At 42.6% G+C, this 20,486-nt stretch overlaps 10 protein-coding genes across 10 annotated transcripts; 5 read left to right on the top strand and 5 right to left on the bottom strand. All coding sequences in view use genetic code 12, as the record gives it.

Moving 5' to 3' along the window:
* Positions 1–1,032: 1,032 nt before the first annotated feature.
* Positions 1,033–1,590, top strand: PGUG_05023 (uncharacterized protein; the record flags this gene model as incomplete). The annotated part of the gene is made up of 1 exon (XM_001483018.1): positions 1,033–1,590. One exon carries the CDS (start codon positions 1,033–1,035, stop codon positions 1,588–1,590), a length of 558 nt encoding a protein of 185 aa, XP_001483068.2.
* PGUG_05022 (uncharacterized protein) lies at positions 1,285–1,974 on the bottom strand (the record flags this gene model as incomplete). The annotated part of the gene is made up of 1 exon (XM_001483017.1): positions 1,285–1,974. The coding sequence occupies one exon, from the start codon at positions 1,972–1,974 to the stop codon at positions 1,285–1,287; it is 690 nt and encodes a 229-aa protein (XP_001483067.2).
* Positions 1,975–5,908: 3,934 nt separating this feature from the next.
* PGUG_05021 (uncharacterized protein) lies at positions 5,909–7,552 on the bottom strand (the record flags this gene model as incomplete). Its single annotated transcript, XM_001483016.1, has 1 exon — positions 5,909–7,552. The coding sequence occupies one exon, from the start codon at positions 7,550–7,552 to the stop codon at positions 5,909–5,911; it is 1,644 nt and encodes a 547-aa protein (XP_001483066.2).
* Positions 7,553–8,083: 531 nt separating this feature from the next.
* On the top strand, positions 8,084–8,548 carry PGUG_05020 (uncharacterized protein; the record flags this gene model as incomplete). The annotated part of the gene is made up of 1 exon (XM_001483015.1): positions 8,084–8,548. One exon carries the CDS (start codon positions 8,084–8,086, stop codon positions 8,546–8,548), a length of 465 nt encoding a protein of 154 aa, XP_001483065.2.
* Positions 8,549–8,615: 67 nt separating this feature from the next.
* PGUG_05019 (uncharacterized protein) lies at positions 8,616–9,101 on the top strand (the record flags this gene model as incomplete). Its single annotated transcript, XM_001483014.1, has 1 exon — positions 8,616–9,101. One exon carries the CDS (start codon positions 8,616–8,618, stop codon positions 9,099–9,101), a length of 486 nt encoding a protein of 161 aa, XP_001483064.2.
* A 714-nt stretch (positions 9,102–9,815) lies between these two features.
* On the top strand, positions 9,816–11,456 carry PGUG_05018 (beta-N-acetylhexosaminidase; the record flags this gene model as incomplete). Its single annotated transcript, XM_001483013.1, has 1 exon — positions 9,816–11,456. One exon carries the CDS (start codon positions 9,816–9,818, stop codon positions 11,454–11,456), a length of 1,641 nt encoding a protein of 546 aa, XP_001483063.2.
* A 1,066-nt stretch (positions 11,457–12,522) lies between these two features.
* On the bottom strand, positions 12,523–15,705 carry PGUG_05017 (ATP-dependent RNA helicase; the record flags this gene model as incomplete). Its single annotated transcript, XM_001483012.1, has 1 exon — positions 12,523–15,705. One exon carries the CDS (start codon positions 15,703–15,705, stop codon positions 12,523–12,525), a length of 3,183 nt encoding a protein of 1,060 aa, XP_001483062.2.
* A 590-nt stretch (positions 15,706–16,295) lies between these two features.
* PGUG_05016 (uncharacterized protein) lies at positions 16,296–18,119 on the bottom strand (the record flags this gene model as incomplete). Its single annotated transcript, XM_001483011.1, has 1 exon — positions 16,296–18,119. One exon carries the CDS (start codon positions 18,117–18,119, stop codon positions 16,296–16,298), a length of 1,824 nt encoding a protein of 607 aa, XP_001483061.2.
* Positions 18,120–18,285: 166 nt separating this feature from the next.
* Positions 18,286–19,914, bottom strand: CPY1 (carboxypeptidase C; the record flags this gene model as incomplete). The annotated part of the gene is made up of 1 exon (XM_001483010.1): positions 18,286–19,914. One exon carries the CDS (start codon positions 19,912–19,914, stop codon positions 18,286–18,288), a length of 1,629 nt encoding a protein of 542 aa, XP_001483060.2.
* A 194-nt stretch (positions 19,915–20,108) lies between these two features.
* Positions 20,109–20,474, top strand: PGUG_05014 (uncharacterized protein; the record flags this gene model as incomplete). Its single annotated transcript, XM_001483009.1, has 1 exon — positions 20,109–20,474. The coding sequence occupies one exon, from the start codon at positions 20,109–20,111 to the stop codon at positions 20,472–20,474; it is 366 nt and encodes a 121-aa protein (XP_001483059.2).
* Positions 20,475–20,486: the final 12 nt, after the last annotated feature.

Below are 20,486 nucleotides of genomic sequence, written 5' to 3'. Positions count from 1 at the left end.
TGCGGAATTGGGTTCAGGACAACATTGGATTAGAATTCATGGGTTTTTTTGATTTTGTTTGCTTTGGGTTGATTGAGTTTGATGGGCTATTAGGTTTGGGACACGATTTTTTCTACCCAATAATTACCAAATTTCCAAGAAACGTTACCAACGAGTTCATTGTATCTGACGTATTTGTAGTAGCTGTAGCATTGCTTCTCTTTGAGCTTAGCCACAAAGTATGAGTAAATTTAGGCAAAGTGGGACGAAATTACAATTTGTGCGCGCGGCTGCAAACTTTTACATACTTGCATGAAGAAAAGTGGGACACAAATCCGTCCCACTTTTCGCGAATTTTTGGTGCGTAAATTTGAGTCTCGTACACCAAAAGTGGGTCTGTCCCACTTGCCAGAGGCTCCGTGTGTCTGAAGTGTCAATTCGACTTTTGAAATTGAGGATGGGACGACCTTGAAAACTTGGCTGCAAATTGTGGCACCATGTGAGCTGTCACAAGCTTTAGCGCGTTACACATAATAGAGCTAAGGTTAATGCTCTTGATGGACTCCTCAAGTCTTCCTACTTTGGCTTCTAGGATGACTTATAAACTCGACTTTGTAAATGTCGTCCCATCCTCAATTTCTCAATATCTGGAATTGAAATTGAGGATGGGACGACCTTTATAGAGTGGCTGCAACTATAAGATCATTGAATTGTTACTAATTGAATCACTGAGAGCCCTTTATGCAGACATAATACTGACTCGAAGCAGCTAAACACCAGAGATAGTATAATTGACGAAGAAATATTCAAGAATTTGACAGAATACCAATGATTGACCACCTCTCGTGTCAGAGTCTATACGGGACAGCAGTCGAATTGTAAGTTGTTTTGTAGTAACATGCGTCAATTGAGATGGCACGTCTTTGCTTAGTGTTGATAAGTTTTAATGGGAAAACCACAATCGAAAAATAATGAAAAAATAGATCTTTTGTGTACTCGCCTTTAGTGATTTTCACATCAAGTAGGCATAAAGGTGGACAACTAAAAAGAAGGATGAATGATGCAGAAGTATCCAGTGAGAATAAGCTGAAGCTTCCCTTCATTGAACAGCATTTATCGAATCTCAAAAAGAGGGAATTGTGCAATCTCTTCCTCTCTACTTTTCCTTCATTTCCTCTATTTCAGCGAAAAGTGAGAGCTTGCCAAGTGAGCATAATTACTTCACTGTTCAATTATTCTGTTTCCTTCTCCACTTCTTTCTCTTTCCTCTACTTTTTCTTCCTCTTTATCTTCCTCTTCTCCCTCCTAATACCCACTCATTCCCGTGGCCGTGCCCACCTCGTCCACCTTGTGGTCTGCCGGATTAGCAGCCAGCTCGTACAAGGTCACCACTGGATCTTTGGAAAGTGCTGTGAATTCACCGCGGAGCTCAATATAGTGAAAAATGCATGGTTCTTCGTCCTCGTCATCTTCGTCGTCTTCTCCAAAAACAGTCTCTACAAACAATGTCAACAGACTTACCCCACTAAATACATGGCGAGGGACATGGTGCTCGACAAAATCGCCATCACTGACGATTTCCGTGGGAAGATCTTCGACATCGTTGTATAAGACTCCCACTCTGGGATGGTCAATTGTATGAGTAGGTTTCTTTGCACCAGCATTGTCAAAGTCAATGTGGTCGTCGTTTTTCCACACCTTGATCTTCTTGGGACAGTGGACGTCTCCGTTAGTACGTAAAATGATCGAGTGCAATTTGACGGTTCCCGAAGTGAAGGGTATATGAATGATGAGTTGCGAGTCGCAGTCAGAAACCACTGCTGGAGTCAATTGATACTTTTCTTCTGGTTTGCGGAAAATCTTGCCAACATGGCTATGATGGTCGACATTGAGTGCTCTAATATGGGGAATATCTATATGGCTGAGAAGTGACTGGCCAGGGTTCGTGGGAACTGGGGCCACATGGTGGTGATGATGTTCGTGTTCACACGACATGGAAATGAAATTGGATCAAAAGTAAGGTATCAGGAGCAAAACTATAGTACCAATAAGCTTTTATATTGAGTGCTGGATGTCCTTTGGAGATGTTTGGAAGAGTGGACTTGAATTGAAACGTGAATTGCGACTAGAATTTCGATTTGAATTTTGAGATTCGCATAAAATTCGCAGCCACTGGAGAACTTGACAAAATTAAAGTTGGCTGAAATTACTGAAGGTGAAAGTAGACGTCTCGTAATATATGCCACTAGTGGCAATATCGCCATAATTCGATTATTGTTGTTTATTCTGCAAATCTTGACATATACCAATTATGTAATGCCACTCACTTTAAATACTTTTCACAAACAAATCGACTTCTCGAAACAGGCAGTGGCCAATTCTGGAGACAGGAGTTAGCAGAGTTAGATTTAGGTGGTAATTGCTGCAACTAACCTCTATAACTTTGCTAAATACTTGCAACCCAAAAAAACCCAGACACCCCGACACGAATACTTATCAAGACATTAGTATACGAGTCTCCGGCCTGTGTTGCGCACCGGTTTCGTCACGAAAATTTGTTAGTTAAGTTATATGGGCGCGCCACGGAAAAGGTTGTGCGTAAACTTAAATTATACTCTCCATGACAAAAAAATTGTACAAATCACTTTACACAATTTAAAGCCTCAAGACCTAACGAGAATCCTCAGAGCTGTAATTTAGCATTGAGCTCTAGGCCGATTCTTCTAAATGTTCTCGTGCTAGCTGAAACTTGATTTACTTAGCGAAATACATAGCAATTTACAATTTTGAAAAATTTTGTAGAATTGATTTTAGTGTTCTAATTCAAACACAAAATAAAGGCATAGGAATAGCAGATATACAACACAGCAAGAAAATCACGAAGATTAGACGAAAACGACCTCTGCAATTGCAAAACATTGACATTAAGTCCTCAACATAAGAATATCGAGATGCTTAGGTAATCGTGACTTAGTATTACATAACAATTACTTGGTTCAAACTAGTGCAATTCGGGCCAAAAATCAAAAAATCGCCAATTTTGGGTCGGCCTTAAAATAGAAATGTGGGGCATCAAAGCGCACTGAACCGATTCCCCGCCCGACGTTTGACGGGTTCAGAAAGTCGACATTTAGCCGATTACATAAGCTGCATAAGGTCCAAAAACGGGCCTTTTGACACAAATTTTTTCAATATTGATCGGAGCGCTCCAAGATTGTAGCGGGCTAGAGATCTCGGTTGAACTAGATGGGCATTGTGTCCAAATTTGTTCTACGATGATTTGCGGCTCCGGAAACTTGACATTTAGCCGCGACGACGGCTCGATCAAAACACTCAATTTTGATCGGAGAACGCCAAGATTGTAGCGGGCGATAGAGTTCGGCTGACCTAGATGGACAATATGGCCCGTTCTGTTGTACGATGATTTGCCGCTCTGGAAAGTTGACATTTAGTCAAAATCGGGGTCGATTATGTAAGCTTGACCCTCGTCTTAGTCAGAGATCAAGGTCCGAAACTAGATCTATTACGGTAAGTTCGTACTATAGTGCGAGGCAATATCTAACACTCTCAACCACGGTCCGGTGGAAGACTGGGACCAACGTAATCGATGCGTTTATTATATAAGTTAGTTATTAGGGATTTCGAATGAGATACGTGCATATGTGAGGTTCATTACTTTTAGGCTACAGAGGTTTTTTCACGGCCAGTCCATTCAACCTTTTCCAATTTTATCCCATTGCACTTCCCCTTTTTTACGATCTTTTACTTTAGGTAGCTTTTACTTAGCTCAAGATCTCGTAAACATGCTTTTAACAATCGATCCAGTGGAAGGTTAGAGCCATGTTTCATATTCTCCGAAAACCTTTCAATTTTTCGAAATATTGCAAAAGACATGAACCAAAGGTTAGTCTCTAGTAAGAATAGTCACCCAATCAATGGTAATTGTAGTGTAAATAGCTGCTAGCATGACTATGAGAAAAGTGGGAGGAAATTTTAATTATAGCGCGCGGCTGCAAAATTTCGCGCGCTTGCATCTAGAAAAGTGGGACAGATTTGCTGTTTATCTGTCCCACTTTTCGCGAAGTTGTGGTAAGAAAAACCGAGCTACGTCACCCGAGATTGGAACTGTCCCACGCGCCAGAGGTTTGGTATGTCTCAAAAGTGCTAATTCGACTTTTGAAATTGAGGATGGGGACGACCTTTTTCTATTGCTAGCCAATCTATAACTCCTATGAGCTGGAACGAGTCAGTGCGTTTTAAAGGCAAAAATTGCTACTCAAATGGCCTTCTCCAATTCTTCATACTTTGACTCTCCGGTGACTTATTCATAAACATATAAATATTGAGGATGAGACGACCCCTCAGATTGAGGATGGGACGACCTTTAAGATATGGCTCTTAAGCTAGAAACATTCCAACTTTTATTCATGCCCTTTTTCCACCTTTTTAGACCTCTCGCAGGACTCAAACTTGTTAGGTGTTTAGTTTAGCTCTTGAAAGTTGGATAATTATGATGTGTTCCTTTGTTTTTATTGAAATCAAAGACCTAAAATAAGGCTACTTTCTACTCTATCAAGAAGTTAACATTCTCAATTTATTTGTGGGCTCTATGTTTTGAAAGACTTGGATTTACGGCTTGATTCATGACCATGAAGCGCCTCTATCACGGCGCTTCTTGTAATTTCAAGTAATTATGGCTAACTACGTTTTAGTTACCGGCAATATCAGAATTTTGCAGCCAATTTTGCGAGTACTCTACTCGAAGTTGATGGCAGTTGTGCCACCTTTGGTACCTTCTCTGAGTTCTTAGTGCTCTTGAACTCCAGCGGCCTCCTTGAATATCATATGCCACTGAAGTATTGGCTTTTGACTTGAAGCTTCTTTCGCACCTCTTTATCAGTTGTAGAGAGTACAATTAATTTAGGTTTGAAAGGTGGTGAAGAAGGTTTCTCTAATGAGGAGAAGTTCACTTACTTCTTCAGTTACTTCTTGGTGAATTTTAAAGCAATCAGTTTGGAAGCTGTATGGGCGGTAGAGTTCGGCTGAAATAGAGGGACATCGTAGCACATTTAGTCGAGCGGCTCGTCGCCGCTCCGGAAACTTGTCATTCGCTTATGTAAGACGGAGCCTCGTCTTATTAAGCGGCTTCGAAGGTCAGAAACTAGAATGCTTGACCTACGAGTATCAGTTGTCGTCTTTTATGTAAAAAGTTTCGAGAAAGAATAGTATCGAGTTGACTATTTGTAAGTTTTCGTACCTAAATGACTTAATTAAATTTTACAATTTTATTCTCAAGGTTTGAATTTTTTCATATTTCTGCAATTTCTTGGCTTATTCAAAGTTAGTTTCGATTGAGGTGTATCATCAATTGTTGCTCAATAGATGAATTTCATTCAATTAAGTGACTGTCTCTAGTTAGTATTGCCACATGAATAGCTTATTACTTTTTATCTCCTTGCTACCCAACTTTTTATTGATTGTTGATAGACGGACTAGCAGAAGTACCTCAACAATTCCATCAGCTCTGGGTTTTATTTTGCTCTTCGTACTATATCCGTCAATGAAAACGTACAAGGTGTTTCATGAGCCTACTTAGAGAAAACTACCTCAGCCTGATAAAGCTCAAAATTTCTTGAATTGAGTCTCGCCGCAATGCAATTCATTGCCCTGAAAAGTAGTATAATCAGAAGACTCAATAAACAGACGCAAGTAACTATCGAATGTGGTTTACTATATAGTGAGTATTTGATCACTTTTTTCCTGAACTGTGCCATCTTTCAAAGTTAAAAATGGCTGCAAAATTCTTCTCAGATTCGAATTAAAAAAACACAAAAAAACAAAATAGCGCTTTTTAGCACAGCTGGTGTTAATAGATGAAACTCAGGTAAATCTGTCTGCCCTGAAAGCAGAGGTAACTTTCTCGTGCTAGTTACACTTGAGTATCGTCTTCCTCAACTTTCTCGCTTTCGAACAAAAGGGTCTTTTTGAATTTTCTAGGGGAGACCTTTTTGTGAAACAAAATATCCAACTCTTCAAAGCTTCTGCCTTCAGTCTCGGGAAGCCTAAAATAAGACCATACCATACAAAGCAAAGACATGCCCCCAAATACAAATGAAGTTTTTCCTCTCATGTTACCTTCATTTGGAATCAACATATAGGGCAAAGCTATAGTAGCCACAATGTACCAACACGCTTGCATTGCTGTTGAGAATGCAATTGTTTTACTCTTTAAAATTGTAGATGGAATTTCTCCGATGTAGACAAAGCACAACGGCCCCGTGGAGACTTGGTAAATAAATGACCAAATCAACATCATTGTAGCTTGTGTCCATGCTAAACCAGGCTTGGCAGTATAATTTGAGGGTAAGTCTAATAAGCCAATCACGAACAACAAACCGGTCGTAATGGCCAAGCCAAAATTATAAAACCGTCTTCTTCCACAATATGATAAGAGAACCCAACAACAGCAAGTACCAACGAAGCCTATAGCTGACGAGCCCAACGTCAAGTCGAATGCAACGCTTGTTGAAATTCCCGCTAATTCAAAAAAATAGGTAGAATAGCCAGTTGCGAAAGGAACCCCACAGAATACTTGAATGGAATACACCATGCAACAGATTTCTGTCCTTATAAAATTGGTTCCTCTGAAGAGATCAAAATAGGAAGTAGTTTTTTCCAATTGTCGCTCGAGGCTATCGGTCTGAGCTATCACATTTAGCCGATCTTCTATTTCAATTGGTGAAGTATTTGCGGACGAGAGACTTTTCAATGATCTTCTTGCATCCTCAAATCTCGATTTCCGAACAAGCCAATATGGCGATTCTGGAGCAAACGGAAGCATGGCTATAATTAACAACGGCCAGACCCACTGCACAGCAAACTGAATTTTGTAAGCCCATTTAGTGCTATTGGTTGCAAAAGCTTGAGACATACCGCTGGCAATAAATTGACCTATCACGAATGCCATATTATTCATTGCGGTTAAGATTCCCCGAAGTCGTATATGAGACACCTCCGAAGCGTAAGTAGGTCCTATCAAAACCATAGAACCCCAAAGAATTCCGGCCAAGATCTCACCGGCTGTTAAAACAGCTAATGATGGCGCAAAAAATTGCATGAACACTAGCCCCACGCTAGCCAAACAAATAACCATGTATGTCCATTTCCTACCAAACAACTCCAAGGGATAGGTGATGCCCAAAGTACCGATAACTTGACCAATAGGCGAACCCATTCCGAGCGCAGTCTGCCATGGAGCCAGAATGAAGTACTTCCCGTTAGCATCCTGTTCACCAAAAGCCTTTTGGAATGCTGGGAGAGCATAAAAAGAAGTAATAATCGCTGCATCATAGCCACACATCACCACGCCAATACAAAAGACACAAGACCAAAAAATCTCCTTAGGATAGAGCTTTATGGCTTCCATTACCTTGAGGTTCTTGTCATTCTCAACAACTTTCTCTGTCTCCTGAAGAGCATTGAGAATTTGTTCCTCCGCTTCATTGACCTCCACTTCTACAGTTACTTCATAATTCTTTTTACCATTAACACTGGTGCTTGCTCTTGAATCCATCTTGAACAATGTTATCTAGTGAGAGAACTGACCGAAGACCCATACTATTTAAGACCCTCAAATATTGTCAATTTTCAATCCCTTATCAAGATCGTCAATGATCTCTTCAGATGTAACGTTCCACTTATTTCGGAAGGTCAAAGATTGCGTTCGTATAACTATCAGTTGAGATGGCTATTCAAGCCGCATGGCTGTTCCAGACGCATGCTGCATGCGATCATGCATAATCACGCAGCCCTCGGACAATAATTCGTGTTCCCGATGTTGCCAAAATAGCCGTTATCGTGCATGAGGGCTTAGTGGTTGCCAAATGCGGCGGTCTCCATGCAAGCTCAGTTCATCTGAAGGATTAATCTATGGATAGAAGCATGTTGCACTGCACTCCGAGGCTTGACTTCAGGACTGCAATGTTGCAATCTGACTTTTCGATCACGTTCATTCTTGTTGCGAAAAATAACTTCAGCATACGATCACGGAACAGTGAATATAAACAATTTCGCAATTCAAACATAAGATTATCGACTAGAGAAAATGCCGCGGGATGTCTTCTTAGATGCATTTAGGGGATTGACAGTTTTAGAAATGGAGGGAACGGAGGTGTTGGGGAATGTCCTCGGCCACGCTAAATTCACGGAGAAAAAGGTCAACTACGGAGACACAATATTCCCATGCTTTTCCTTTATCGCTGGTTTAACCAGTAAAAGAGGTCGAATTGCCCCAATTATGAGAGGAATCAAGTTGATCTGTTTCGGCATTATGTATAATGCTCCTCTGGTTATCATGGATAATGGAAAGTTACGACTTCTCGGTGTGTTACAAAGACATGGCTTGAGTTCGATAATCTTCCACAATTTGGTACCTGCAAGACTTAGGAATTCGTTGTATTATCCCTTATTGATGTTCTCATTATGGTTCGCAATCTCCATCTTCTACGCTGACAATAAGAAAGATCCTTTTGACGAGCCAGGTTCGACCGACCGCACAACAAAAAATTGACTCAAAACTATTCGGAAGCAGAACTTACGAGCCCAATTTTGATCCAGAAGGACTTTTGGGAAGTCTTATGACTTCAGTAACGCTCTGGAGTGGATACTATATCGGCAACAGCAAATTTTCCGACAAGGCATTGATCTTGTCAGGGCTATTGCAATATGCAACTGGTAAATTCTTGTCGCTGGTTTTTCCTCGTTTTATGCCATTGTCAAAACCATTATGGACCCCCTCGTTCGTGCTAATCACCAATAGTATATCAATCTTCAAGGGCATGCTTCTCAAAAAATGCCTAGCTTACGCACCTGCAATAGTTGCTAACTCTCTAGCAGCAGTGGGCCGTCAATCTTTGGAAGTATACTTTATTGGTGAGATCACTTTTCTTCTTTTGAAGTTCAACAATGGAGCTGGAACATCCATTTGGAACATGGCAGAGCACTTATTGACCAAGTATATGCCTGCAAATTTAGCTAACGCAGCTTTGTTGGTCTTGTTTGACATGTTCTTAGTTGGTAGTGCGTTAGCATGCTCCAAATGGAACCTAAGATTAAGACTTTGATCTTTCATGGATCACTAGAATTCTTGTTGAGCTGCTAATTTGTCTCTATATAAATAGAGTTTTGCCGACACACAATACAAGTTCCAGTTTATTTCGCAATTCAAGCGAATAGTGGCCCAAATCCAATTTTGCGTTGCCTGTTCTCCTGGGTCAAGCAAGTGAAATATAGTTCTATAGAAGATATAATCGAACCTGTACTGTTTTCACGATAAAGTTTTGCCAGCCTAACTATAGATTTTATAGATAACTATTTAACAGGCGAAGATACAGTCCTGGTCTCGTTACACAACCATGTTCTACTGATGATTTCACTTTTCATAGTCCATAAATTTGAGTAAACTATTCGTCACACCAAAGTGAGCGCATTTTGCTTGTGTAAGATTAAGCAAACGAAAAAAAGTTTGATTAAAAATTTAAGAATAGTTTCCGAATGGTATATGCGTTCCTGCATGACTACAAGATTGCAACAATCTCAGGTTGCAGCGGGAGATACTTGACATATGCACGCTTATATAAGCAACAGTAAGATAGGCACCCTGAGGTTCGTATTCAAAAGTCGGCAAGGACTGACAATCAGAAATCGCCCAGCTTTTCTTGCTTGATCCAGCTACTCTAGAAAGTTTATCAAAGCAACGATTTCCAGTTGGGCTTATTCATGCAAGAAAAATATATTATAGGACATACTCAACATCACTAGTTTCTCTGAATTTGATAATGCATTTCCTATTTTGCATTTGCCAGATTTTTTGTATCGCTAGTGTGACTGCACTTCTTCCTTATCCAAGCTCGATAATTTATCATGGTGCCAGCGTAAAGTTCTCTCGAACATGTCAATTGATATCTGACGTTGAGAATTTCATAATTACAAGTGCATTCAACAGAATGATGAGCTCTATTTCCAGTGACAAAATGGTTGTTTTTGATTTTGAGAAGCCGCATATCTCAGAAGTACAACTCCGTATTGAAGACCCGTTTACGGAACTTCAGTTTGGAGTGGATGAATCCTACAGCTTAGAAGTTGTTCCCGGGTCTTCTTCGGTTTATATCTCTGCTAAAACAGTGTGGGGTGGTCTTCATGCGTTCACTACACTCCAGCAATTAATCTCTTCGTCTTTCACGCTAGACGTTGTCTCTATAAAAGATACACCAGCGTATCCTCACAGGGGAATCATGATTGACAGTGGCCGAAACTTTTTGACCGTTGATTCGATCTTGGAACAGATCGATATTATGGCCAGTTGTAAGATGAATGTACTCCATTGGCATCTTGTTGACACGCAATCATGGTCCTTGAAGTTGGACAGCCACCCTGAAATGATTGAGGATGCGTATTCCGAAGCAGAGGTATACATGAAGTCGGACTTGCTGTATGTGGTTTGGTATGCCCGCCAGCGTGGAGTCCGAGTCATCCCCGAGTTGGACATGCCTGGACATGCTTTAACTGGATGGAAAAGGGTAGATCCAAACATGGTTGTTTGTGGAGATACAGGCTGGTACGAAGACGATACCGCTGTGCAACCTCCCCCAGGTCAATTGGATGTTACTGTTGAAAGCACATACGAAACTGTAAAAGATATCTATGAAGAGCTCACGCAGGCTTTTTCTGACAATATGTTTCATCTAGGGAGCGACGAGCTAAATATCGGCTGTTACAACCATTCTGAATCTATAAAAATGTGGTTGCAAGAGCATCCTGGAAAGTATAATCAGTTGGTGGATCATTGGTTATCTCGGACTCTTCCTCTTTTCCGAGACAAGAAGGAGAGAAGACTAATAATGTGGGAAGATATTGTATTGTCGTCCATGAATGCTAGTGATCTTCCAAAAGACATCATTCTCCAGTCATGGAATGAACATGAGAATGTCAATGTTCTCACCTCCAAAGGCTACGATGTGATTATTTCCTCTTCTTCCTTCCTATACTTGGATTGTGGAATTGGACCTTCGTATCTCATTAACGACAAGCGGTTCGTTGATAATGAAGTCAATTATGAATGGAATTACTTGGGAAAGGACTCATGGTGTGGTCCGTACAAAACATGGCAAAGAATTTATTCTATGGACATTCTTTCCAACTTCACAAAGTCGCAACAGCAGCATGTTCTAGGTTACGAAGCTCCATTGTGGTCAGAACAAGTGGATAGTCTTGTGTTGACACAAAAGATCTGGCCTCGAACTGCTGCTCTTGGCGAACTAGCTTGGAGTGGGAACAAAGATGAAAACGGCGAGTTGAGATTGGAAGACTTTGGAATTCGTTTACACCAGTTCAGAGAGCAATTAGTGGCAGAAGGAAAGCGCCCTAGCCCTATTGCACCAAAATACTGCTCCCAGAATCCTTACAAGTGCCGTATATAATAGTATAGCTGGTCTATAAAATTGAAGTCGCTCATAGAAACAGAGGGTTTTCATGACTCCAGAAATAGAACCGTGGCTTGAGCATGTTTTAATTTCAAGAACATTTTCCTCAAACTTAGGTCGAGTTTTATATGATGAGGTCAATTCGATTAGGAGTTTTTAGTTTTGAGAGTAACGCCATTCATGACAAAAGCTAACCATTTATGACCCAAACACATAGTATCGTTTGCCATATAATCTGTACACCAGAGTATATGATCTGAAATCTCTCAGAACAATAGAAACGGTAGATACTCAAGAAAAAGGTGCAAGAGAATCGAGATAAAAATTTCAAAGGAAGACTCGTTTGAAATATCAATGGCCTCGTTCTTTGAAGATATTAAACTGCCCGTCGCTGTTTGAGACTGAGTGCTATGTGAGGAGCTATTCAACGTGCTGTTAGAGACACTGGAGCGCATACGGAAATCATTAGACTAAAATTATATGTTTCATTTCTTTGTCTGAGCGGAAATGTAAAGTTTCGTGAGATGTTGATGAGAAATCATGAACGGTTTGCCCACAGTGGAACTTCGTGAATCTGGATTTCTTTACTCAGTTGTTGTTGGCACTTTTTGTCCAAAATTGACTCTATGTGGCGTTTTTTGCGATCATTCTGATTCGATTCTCTTCACTGGAATTACGCATATCAATATCTACCGCCTTGTACACTAGATCACTAGAAGACCCAATAAGACAAACAGAAGGTGATACAGATTGTGGTCATTATGTATATTTTATCAATTTGTTCCTTAAATGTGCCATCTTTGCACAAGTTAAAAATGGCTGCAAATGAAAAAGTTTAATTAATACTGTTATCGTATAACATTAATTCAAATAAATCAGATTTGCAGCCATTATCAATTTCTTAGGCCTTTTGGAACAAGAACAGCAGTAATAGTACTACCCAGTCAGCTTCAAAAAATACCTGAGAAGAGTATTTCCAAAGAACACTGCTTCATTTCTCTTTAGTTCTTTTCACTGTCTTACAAATGCATTAGTAAATGTTCAATATTAAGGTGTTCTCTATCTACAAATACAACAGCCCCGCCGAAACAATGTCCCTGTGTACCATTTCCGTGGCCTTCTCCATTTTTTCTTGCAACGCCTGGTTTCCAATCGTTTTTGCAGCCGTCACCAATTGCCGAAGCATTTCCTCAAGTCTCTTGAACATCCGAATAAGTGAACCCTCATAAACGTCAGTCATCTTACAGATTTGCGTGAAAGAAGCTCCCTTGCACCAAGCATGGGTCACCTCCATCAATTCAGGACGAAATTGCTCAACGTATTCTTTTTCAACAATTTCAATTTTGCACTCGCGGAACACTTTTGCAATTTTCGTAGCCATATCTTGCATAGTTTTGAGCGGTTCAGCGAGCTCTGGTTTGAGTCTGGGAGTCTCCTTGGCACGCTCTTGGAACACAAAGCACGAAAGAAGAGCAGCACACTGTTCTGGCGACAATTCGTTGAAAGTTCCGCTGAAGATTAATTCGGTCAAAAGCAACTCATCTCCAGTACTGATTTCACACGCAACTCTTCCCTTGAGTTCGATGATATCCTCAGGTGTAGTGAACGCCAATCTTCTCAAAACTCGCTTGCGATGCCTGAGATCGTCCAATTGAATCACGGCTTTGGTTTCCAAAATCTTTTCACGAAGTTCGTTGGCTTCGTTTTCCTTCTTGATCTTGGCGTCATACTGGTCGTAAAGTTCCTTGAGACGCTCAGAATCATGAAGAGGGTTGCTGAAGAGTCTCGATTCCAACACTTCAATTTTGCGAAGCAAGTTTTTGAAATCTCCGTCGTCAATCTTCATCGTCTCCACCGGATCCAATTCTGGTATTCCATCGGCTAGCCTCTTGGGAAGATCCTTCATCGTCTTAACGAGGTTTCGCTTAGCACTAGACAGCTTGAACTCAGTGGGAACCTTCAACCTCACACTGCTAATGGCTTGTATAGAGTCAAGAGTAATAGGAATATACTCTGCTCTTGACTTTTCTCCCGGTTTAGAAGGACGAATACCTTCAGGGAATACGGGATTGAAAGGCTTAATCAAGTTGACTGGGGAATCCACAAACATCGTGCACACAAAAACTGTGACAATGTACAGCTCGTGGTCTTTGTAGGTATCGGATGGATTACGCTTGTTGTTCCGTTTCTGGTAGCTCGTCACCATACCCCAACCGTAGTCGTCGGAGCCTACTTTAATCTTGACAACTCTTCCTGGTTGAAGGAAAGGCAAAATGTGACCTGGATGGGTAATGACTTGTCTCATGTCCTCCTTGTATTGTTGGAGCTGCTTGTTGATTTCAAAGTATTCTTTGATGGTACTTTCGTCATCAATGTGTATAGCCTCAATCTCATCGGTGAGTTTCCTAAGTTGAGTTTCCATAACTGGTACAGAAGAAGCATTTTGAAACTGGAAAAATGAATGTGCCAACATGAACTCGGGAGATATGCCTTCCACTCTCATCAAGTTCAAGATCATATTGTACCCCAAATGAAATGCAGAGTCCAAACGGTCTGCCTGACCTTTCACCATTCCCTTAGCCACTTGCGGCTCCATTTTCTCATCGATCATCATAATGACAATACCACGATCGTCCAATCCTCTACGACCAGCACGACCAGACATTTGAATATACTCTCCTCCCGAGACCCACCGGAAACCCTTTCCATCCCACTTGCGGACAGAGGTGAACACTACGGTCTTTGCAGGCATATTAAGTCCAATGGAAAACGTTTCGGTAGCAAAGAGAACCTTGATAAGACCCTCTTGAAACAAGATCTCAATGATTTCCTTAAGGATAGGCAAGAGGCCCGAATGATGAATACCGATACCTCTCTTCAATAAGGGTAGGATATTTTTGATCTGGGGAAGTTCCTTGTCAGATTCAGGCAACAAGCTGATTGCATTGTTGAAGATCTGGGTCAAGGCATCACGTTCTTCATCATTGTTGAAGTCAAGCTTGGACATCTTGAGTGCAAGCGATTCACAGTCACGCTTGGAAAACGAGAAAACAATCACAGGGTTGTACCGCTTCATGTATATCATCTTGACGATTTTGTAGATATCCAGTTTTCCATCTTTTTGTCCACCTTTATAGGTCTGTCCCTTCTTTCCTCGAGAAGTATCGCTGGCGGGGTCGTCTCCAGAATTGTCGCTGATCGATGCCATGGCTTTCTGGAAGTTTTCCTCACGGAAAGTTCCCTTTTCGTCAACCACCAAATGAATACCATCTCCCGAAGCTGGGAAAAGATAATGCTGGAGGGGTGTTGGACGGAAATCTGTGTACACCACATGACAGGGCTGGGCATGTATATCGACAATCCACTCTGCAAACTGCATGGCATTGGGGATAGTGGCGGAAAGGAAAACATAGTGAACTTTATCGGGCAAAAGAATGATGGTTTCTTCCCAAACCACCCCTCTACTTTTGTCTCTCATGTAATGCACTTCGTCGAAAACCACCCAAGCAACTTCTCGCATCACCTCCGAGCCTCTGTACAACATACTCCGAAGAATCTCGGTGGTCATCACCAAACAACCAGCGTCTGGATTGATGGTCACATCACCAGTCATCAAACCAACGTCACCAAACTCGGCCAAAAGTTCTCTATATTTCTGGTTACTCAAGGCCTTGATGGGAGAAGTGTAGATGACACGTTGGTGTTCTCTGAGAGACTGAGCAATGGCGTATTCTGCCACCACGGTCTTTCCGGCCGACGTATGCGCAGACACAAGAACCAGCTCATTTCTGTCGATGCACGAAATAGCGGTATCCTGGAACGGATCCAAAGTGAAGGGGTATGTGCGGGCCTCGTTGGCTCTCTTGTGGTCTCCAATGGGTACGTATGGGTAATCGGGAGGAATTGCAACCTGATGACGAACTTGATGATGGAGCTTCAAATGGCCGGGGGCTTCTTGCTGTTGTCCCAAAAGCCCACTGGAAGCTACAACCTCTCGCGAGGCTTCTATTTCCAAAGCATCAGACAACACAGGCTGGACTTTCTTTGTCAAACCGCCATTTTCATTTTCGGTTTCGTTTTTGTCCGCATCGGAACTTTTCTCGATTTGTGGTTTTTTGTTGGTTTCCAGCTTCAACTTTTTGCTCTGAGCATCCTTTTCGGCAATATGACGCTTCTTGGGAACTGGAGGCTCGTTAATCTCTATGGGTGCCTCGTCGAAGACGCCGAATAAATCGTCTTGGTCCATCGTGAAAGATGTTTTCGCGCGATGAGATTATATGGGTAGATGTGCAGGAAGTCGGCTGCAAATTGAAAAGAAGAGTAAGACACAAATACTTAGCTTTTAGGGGAGTAATCGCCAATTGAACAGTAGCAGGCAGTAAAAGATCCAATAAATCAGCAAATCGGAAAAGATCGAGAATATTATAGAAGTGTGTATTTTTGGCTTGTGCTTCATATGGTCGATGGCTGCAAATTACCACAATTAGTCGATAGCAAATTTAGAGGAAACTTTTTCTAATTTTATGGAGAGTAGCTAGTAGTTCTTGAAATTCAGCTGGTTTATATCGTCTTAAGAAATTTGCGAATGCGAACAAGAAATTTAATGGCTGAAAATTCACAAACACAGCTTCCAATAAAATATTGAGAGTTCCAGTAAAATGGAAAATCCTCATGAATATACAAACTGTACTTCAGGTCACTAATGCCACCTAACCTCCATTATTGAAAAGAAAAATAGACTCCCACACTTTTCGAAACAAGTCGCACGGCTGCAAATAATGCTCATTTGGGTATTACGCTCATTGGGTATCACACATATTTTATATACATACTATGCTAAAAGTTGTCCACTCCAATACCATACAGCATCCCTGTATCGTCGTTTCGAAGCTTGAGCGTTCTCCATTTTTCCCGGTCGTAAGCACCAATGACATCGCTGGGAACAGAGCTCACACGAGAAGGTCCTCCACTACTGGGAGCAGTACTCACGTCCCAGAAGTCAATGGGCTCAGCACTTCTAGCCACCAGTACTGGGAGCGAGAAAACGGGCACGGAACCTTGGGTTCGGTGGGTTTGCATACCTGCTGCATTTCCACTGAATAACGACTTAATGGACTTTCGGGGAGACGACTTACTGGAAGCCATTGAATACTGTTGCGATATTACCGACGTGCTATGTTTGTGGGAAGGCAAAGTGCCTAAATCCATGGACTTTTTCTTGAAAACGCTGGTGATTCGTTTGGGACTATCTTTGATAAAACGACGAAGTGGTGATTCTGAGGTGGCTTCCTGTGGAGTTGTGGGTGTACATACCCTTGCAAGATCTACGGTTCCAAAGTCAAACTTGGCAACAGTAGGGTTTTCTGGGATTGAGGGAACTTCACTGCCGTTACTGACATTGCGAAAGGTGTGTAAAGAGGGAGCACTCATGGACCTGTACAGCGTAGGTCTGGCGCTCGACAAATCACTTAAACTGTCGATAATACTGATATGACTGGGTAGCAAGAACGTAGCGTCGGTATCGTCAAGTGCAAGCGTAGCACTACTATTATTTCGCAACTTGGACCCAACGTAACGAGAACCACCAATAGTTAAATTTCCACCAGATCGACTGCGATGTTCCAAGAATGCTTGTGGATTCCAAGACTCATGGCTGATATGATTGACTTGTCCACCAGAGACGTTTCGTGTCTCCAGGTTCCACAATACGGGCTGTGATCTAGATTGAGGAATTGCCAATCCGTTCATGTATTTTTCAGCCTGTTCAGAAGTGAGCTCGGCTTGGTCGAAACCTGGAAAATGAACATGATCTTCCTCAAATTCGTCAATATAAGGAAGGTTTATTGAGGCTTGGTCGGAATGGGTACCTGAATCAATGTCTGGTTTCATCTGCTGGCGTTTAACCATCAAGATTGGGCTCTCACCTTGTTTGAGTACCGACGGAAGAAGCGACTGGGAAACGCATCGAAGAAAAACCTTCTCGTTTTCTATCGATTTCTTGCTTCGTCTGGAGGGTTTGGAGAGTAATGCTGGGGTGTATCCTAATTCTGGAGTAGACTTTGACAATGCTGGGGTGGACTTTGATCGCTTGACTTTTTTTTCGAATTCCGCCAACTGTTCGCTTTTCACATAATGTGCCAGAAACTGGGAAAATGTCGACTCACTGGAGTTATTAGAGTAGCCAGGACCGTGCACGAGTGTCTTCTCGGAGATTTTTTTGCTGATATCTGGCACATCAACTTGAAGGTTGTGGTCTGAGTCCGGCTCAGAGGTGTTTGATTCTATTATTTTTTCACTATCTTGGGATAATGAACGATGCAGCTTGTCACAAATAGGCACAGAGATGCCCCAGGTGACTATGTTGACGGCAAATACCACAACAAGTGGGAATGTTAGCGTCGTTTGAAACTTGTTTGCAACCAAATCTAGGAGTATAAATACTAGTCCAGATGCAAGATAAAACATCCCCCCAATCAAAGACACCACGGCAGATACTCGGCTAGTGCTTAGGGCTCGAAAAACCTGGATCAATGCCATTATAAAACTGGAAACTAGTGTCAAGGACGTTCCCACGGTAACTTGGTGCGCCATGCAGACTGCCGAAAGACAGCCTGTAGCTATGGAAAAGACGGAAACCGCCAACTCCAACGCGAGTTGCATAGACGGTAAAAGGCTTTGATGTGTGCTAGATGGTATAGTTGCTGATTTCAAGGAAGAAGAATGAAACAACCGGGTGTTGACGAATTTCCTAATCGGGCCTGTTCCGGAACCGGTGTTCGGATGCTACGACTACTTTTAATCAAATCCAATAAAACGATATACCATACTAGAACTTGTAGTTTCCTCCGATCCATTCGTTGACCATGGCCAACGAGCTCTCTGGCTGGTCATATGGAACCATGTGACCTCCTCCGTAGACACGCAAGAAGGTAAAGTGTTTGTGGTTTCTCACCTCACCAACTTGCTTTTTTCCTACAGTCCAAGGTTCCATTGGAGCAGAGGAGAACTTGTCCTTTCCGGACCATTCTAATCTTTTAGTCCATGCCTCGTTACCCAACCAGTTGCAAATAAAGTCCTTGTCACCAGCGTAGATCAACACCGGCAAGTCTGCCTCCAAAAGGTCAACCACAGCCTTGTAGTGTGGCTTCATCCAGTCGCCAGCAAATTGGAAGTTTCTGTTGACATCAAAGTTGCACGATTGATAGGTGTCGACCTCGGCACCCACGGCTTTTTTCACCTCATCCAAATTCAAGTACTTTTCAATATCCTCCAAAGCTGGGTAGCACAAGTTGCCGCCCTCGCACATGGTCCGGATATCGTACACGTTACGACCGGAACGTTGGTAAGGTCCCATTTCGGCGTTGTTACAGTAGATGGTAGCGGGAACACACAGCCACACGGAACTAGAGTCGTAACATGATTGGATCAAGCTCTGACATCTAGGCACCGCATTGGACATGGCCTCGCACTCTTCTGGTTCCAACACGGAAGGCTCGCCACCCTGTCCACAAGCCATTGGCTCGTAGTATTCGTATTGGGTCAAAGGATCGGTCAAGCCGTTTCCAATCAAGACCGAAGTCAAGTTGAAGCTACGGTCTTCGTGCGACAAGATCTCGGATGCAAACGCAGGGATATAGTGGCCGGCGTAAGACTCACCAGCAATGTGGAAGGGAAGGTTCAAATAGTCGGGGAATTGTTTGTAGAACAATTCCAAGAATGCGTACACATCCTTACCGGCAGCAATGGTGTCGGAGACCAGAGCTGACGAGTACGAGTAGCCGACATTGACGGGCTGGTCAAGGAAGATGACCGAAGCATTGCTGTTCCAAGAGTGAGGGTTGTAGATTGGTTTCAAGCCAGGACCCACAGACGAAGAACCCAACTCGAAGAACAATCCAGTAAGAGAAGAGCAACCTGGACCACCGTTCAACCACAAGATAACCGGGTCGTTTTTGGGGTCATTGCGTGACTCGAAAAACCAGTAGAAAAAGTGCTTATCTTCATCGTCCACGTCCAAGTAACCAGTGTATTGTTTCACGGTATCAACGCCCAAATCTTCCGGAGTCGACTTCACTCTCAAACGGTGGTTGGGCACCTTGGCATCCGTGACATGGAAGTCGAATTGCTGAGGAGTGGACTTCTTGGGAAGCGACTTGAAGTTCAACTTTGCAACTGCCTCTGGAAATTGCAACATCATTTCCGACCACAATTTCTTGGTATCGCTGGTGACGCCAGACACGGGCTCTTCCATGTATTTGGCAATGGTTTCCACAACTGAAGAAGTACTGGAGTCGATTTTATCAATCAAGTTCTGATACCCTTCAGTGACCCGATCGAAGTCAAAACCCAATTTAACTTGTTGACGAGCTGCCGCAGCTGCCGAGTCAAAGAAGGGAACATGAACAGCCTCTGATACCGAAATCGCGGCCAATAAACCGACAATCGATAATTTCATGGTTAAGGGAGATAAAAGAATGACGAGCCAATTTATGTCTTGCCGTTCGGCTTATCGCCCTGCACATTAAGTGATGTGCAGGAAAAAGATGGTGGTTGCGCCGACCAAATTGGGTTCGGCAGGTTCCGCATTGGGCCGCGCAGAGAACCGACTGGCGGGAAGGCACACCCAGACACCAGACACCCGTGCACCAGATGATTTCCGGTTGCAGTCTGCGCACACAGTTGGAGGCAACCGGATTTCGCTGCATCATCATGCACCCCCAGCTCGATCGGGTTAGATTTGACACCTGTGAGTCGCTTATGGATGCACTCGAGGAGTGCCATCGGCAAGAGTTTCTCAAACAGGCTTTGGGACTGTGCAACTTTGAAAAAGATGAGCTTGCCAAATGTATTCATCATACGAGGCTCAACGATGCCAACGAACGGATCAAAAGAAGTAGAGAGCGCCAGAAGGAGTACGAGAAGCGTCGTCGTGAGCGGGAAGAGGAGATGTATGGAAAAAACAATTATTTGAAGAAGATGATTGAACAAGAAGCTGCGAAAAAGACCGGCAGTTGAATGGAGTTGAAT

The sequence above is a fragment of the Meyerozyma guilliermondii genome, genomic scaffold, assembly GCF_000149425.1.
Source record: "Meyerozyma guilliermondii ATCC 6260 scaffold_6 genomic scaffold, whole genome shotgun sequence".
Classification (NCBI taxonomy): Eukaryota; Fungi; Ascomycota; class Pichiomycetes; order Serinales; family Debaryomycetaceae; genus Meyerozyma; species Meyerozyma guilliermondii.
This window is presented reverse-complemented; position numbering and strand designations above follow the sequence as displayed.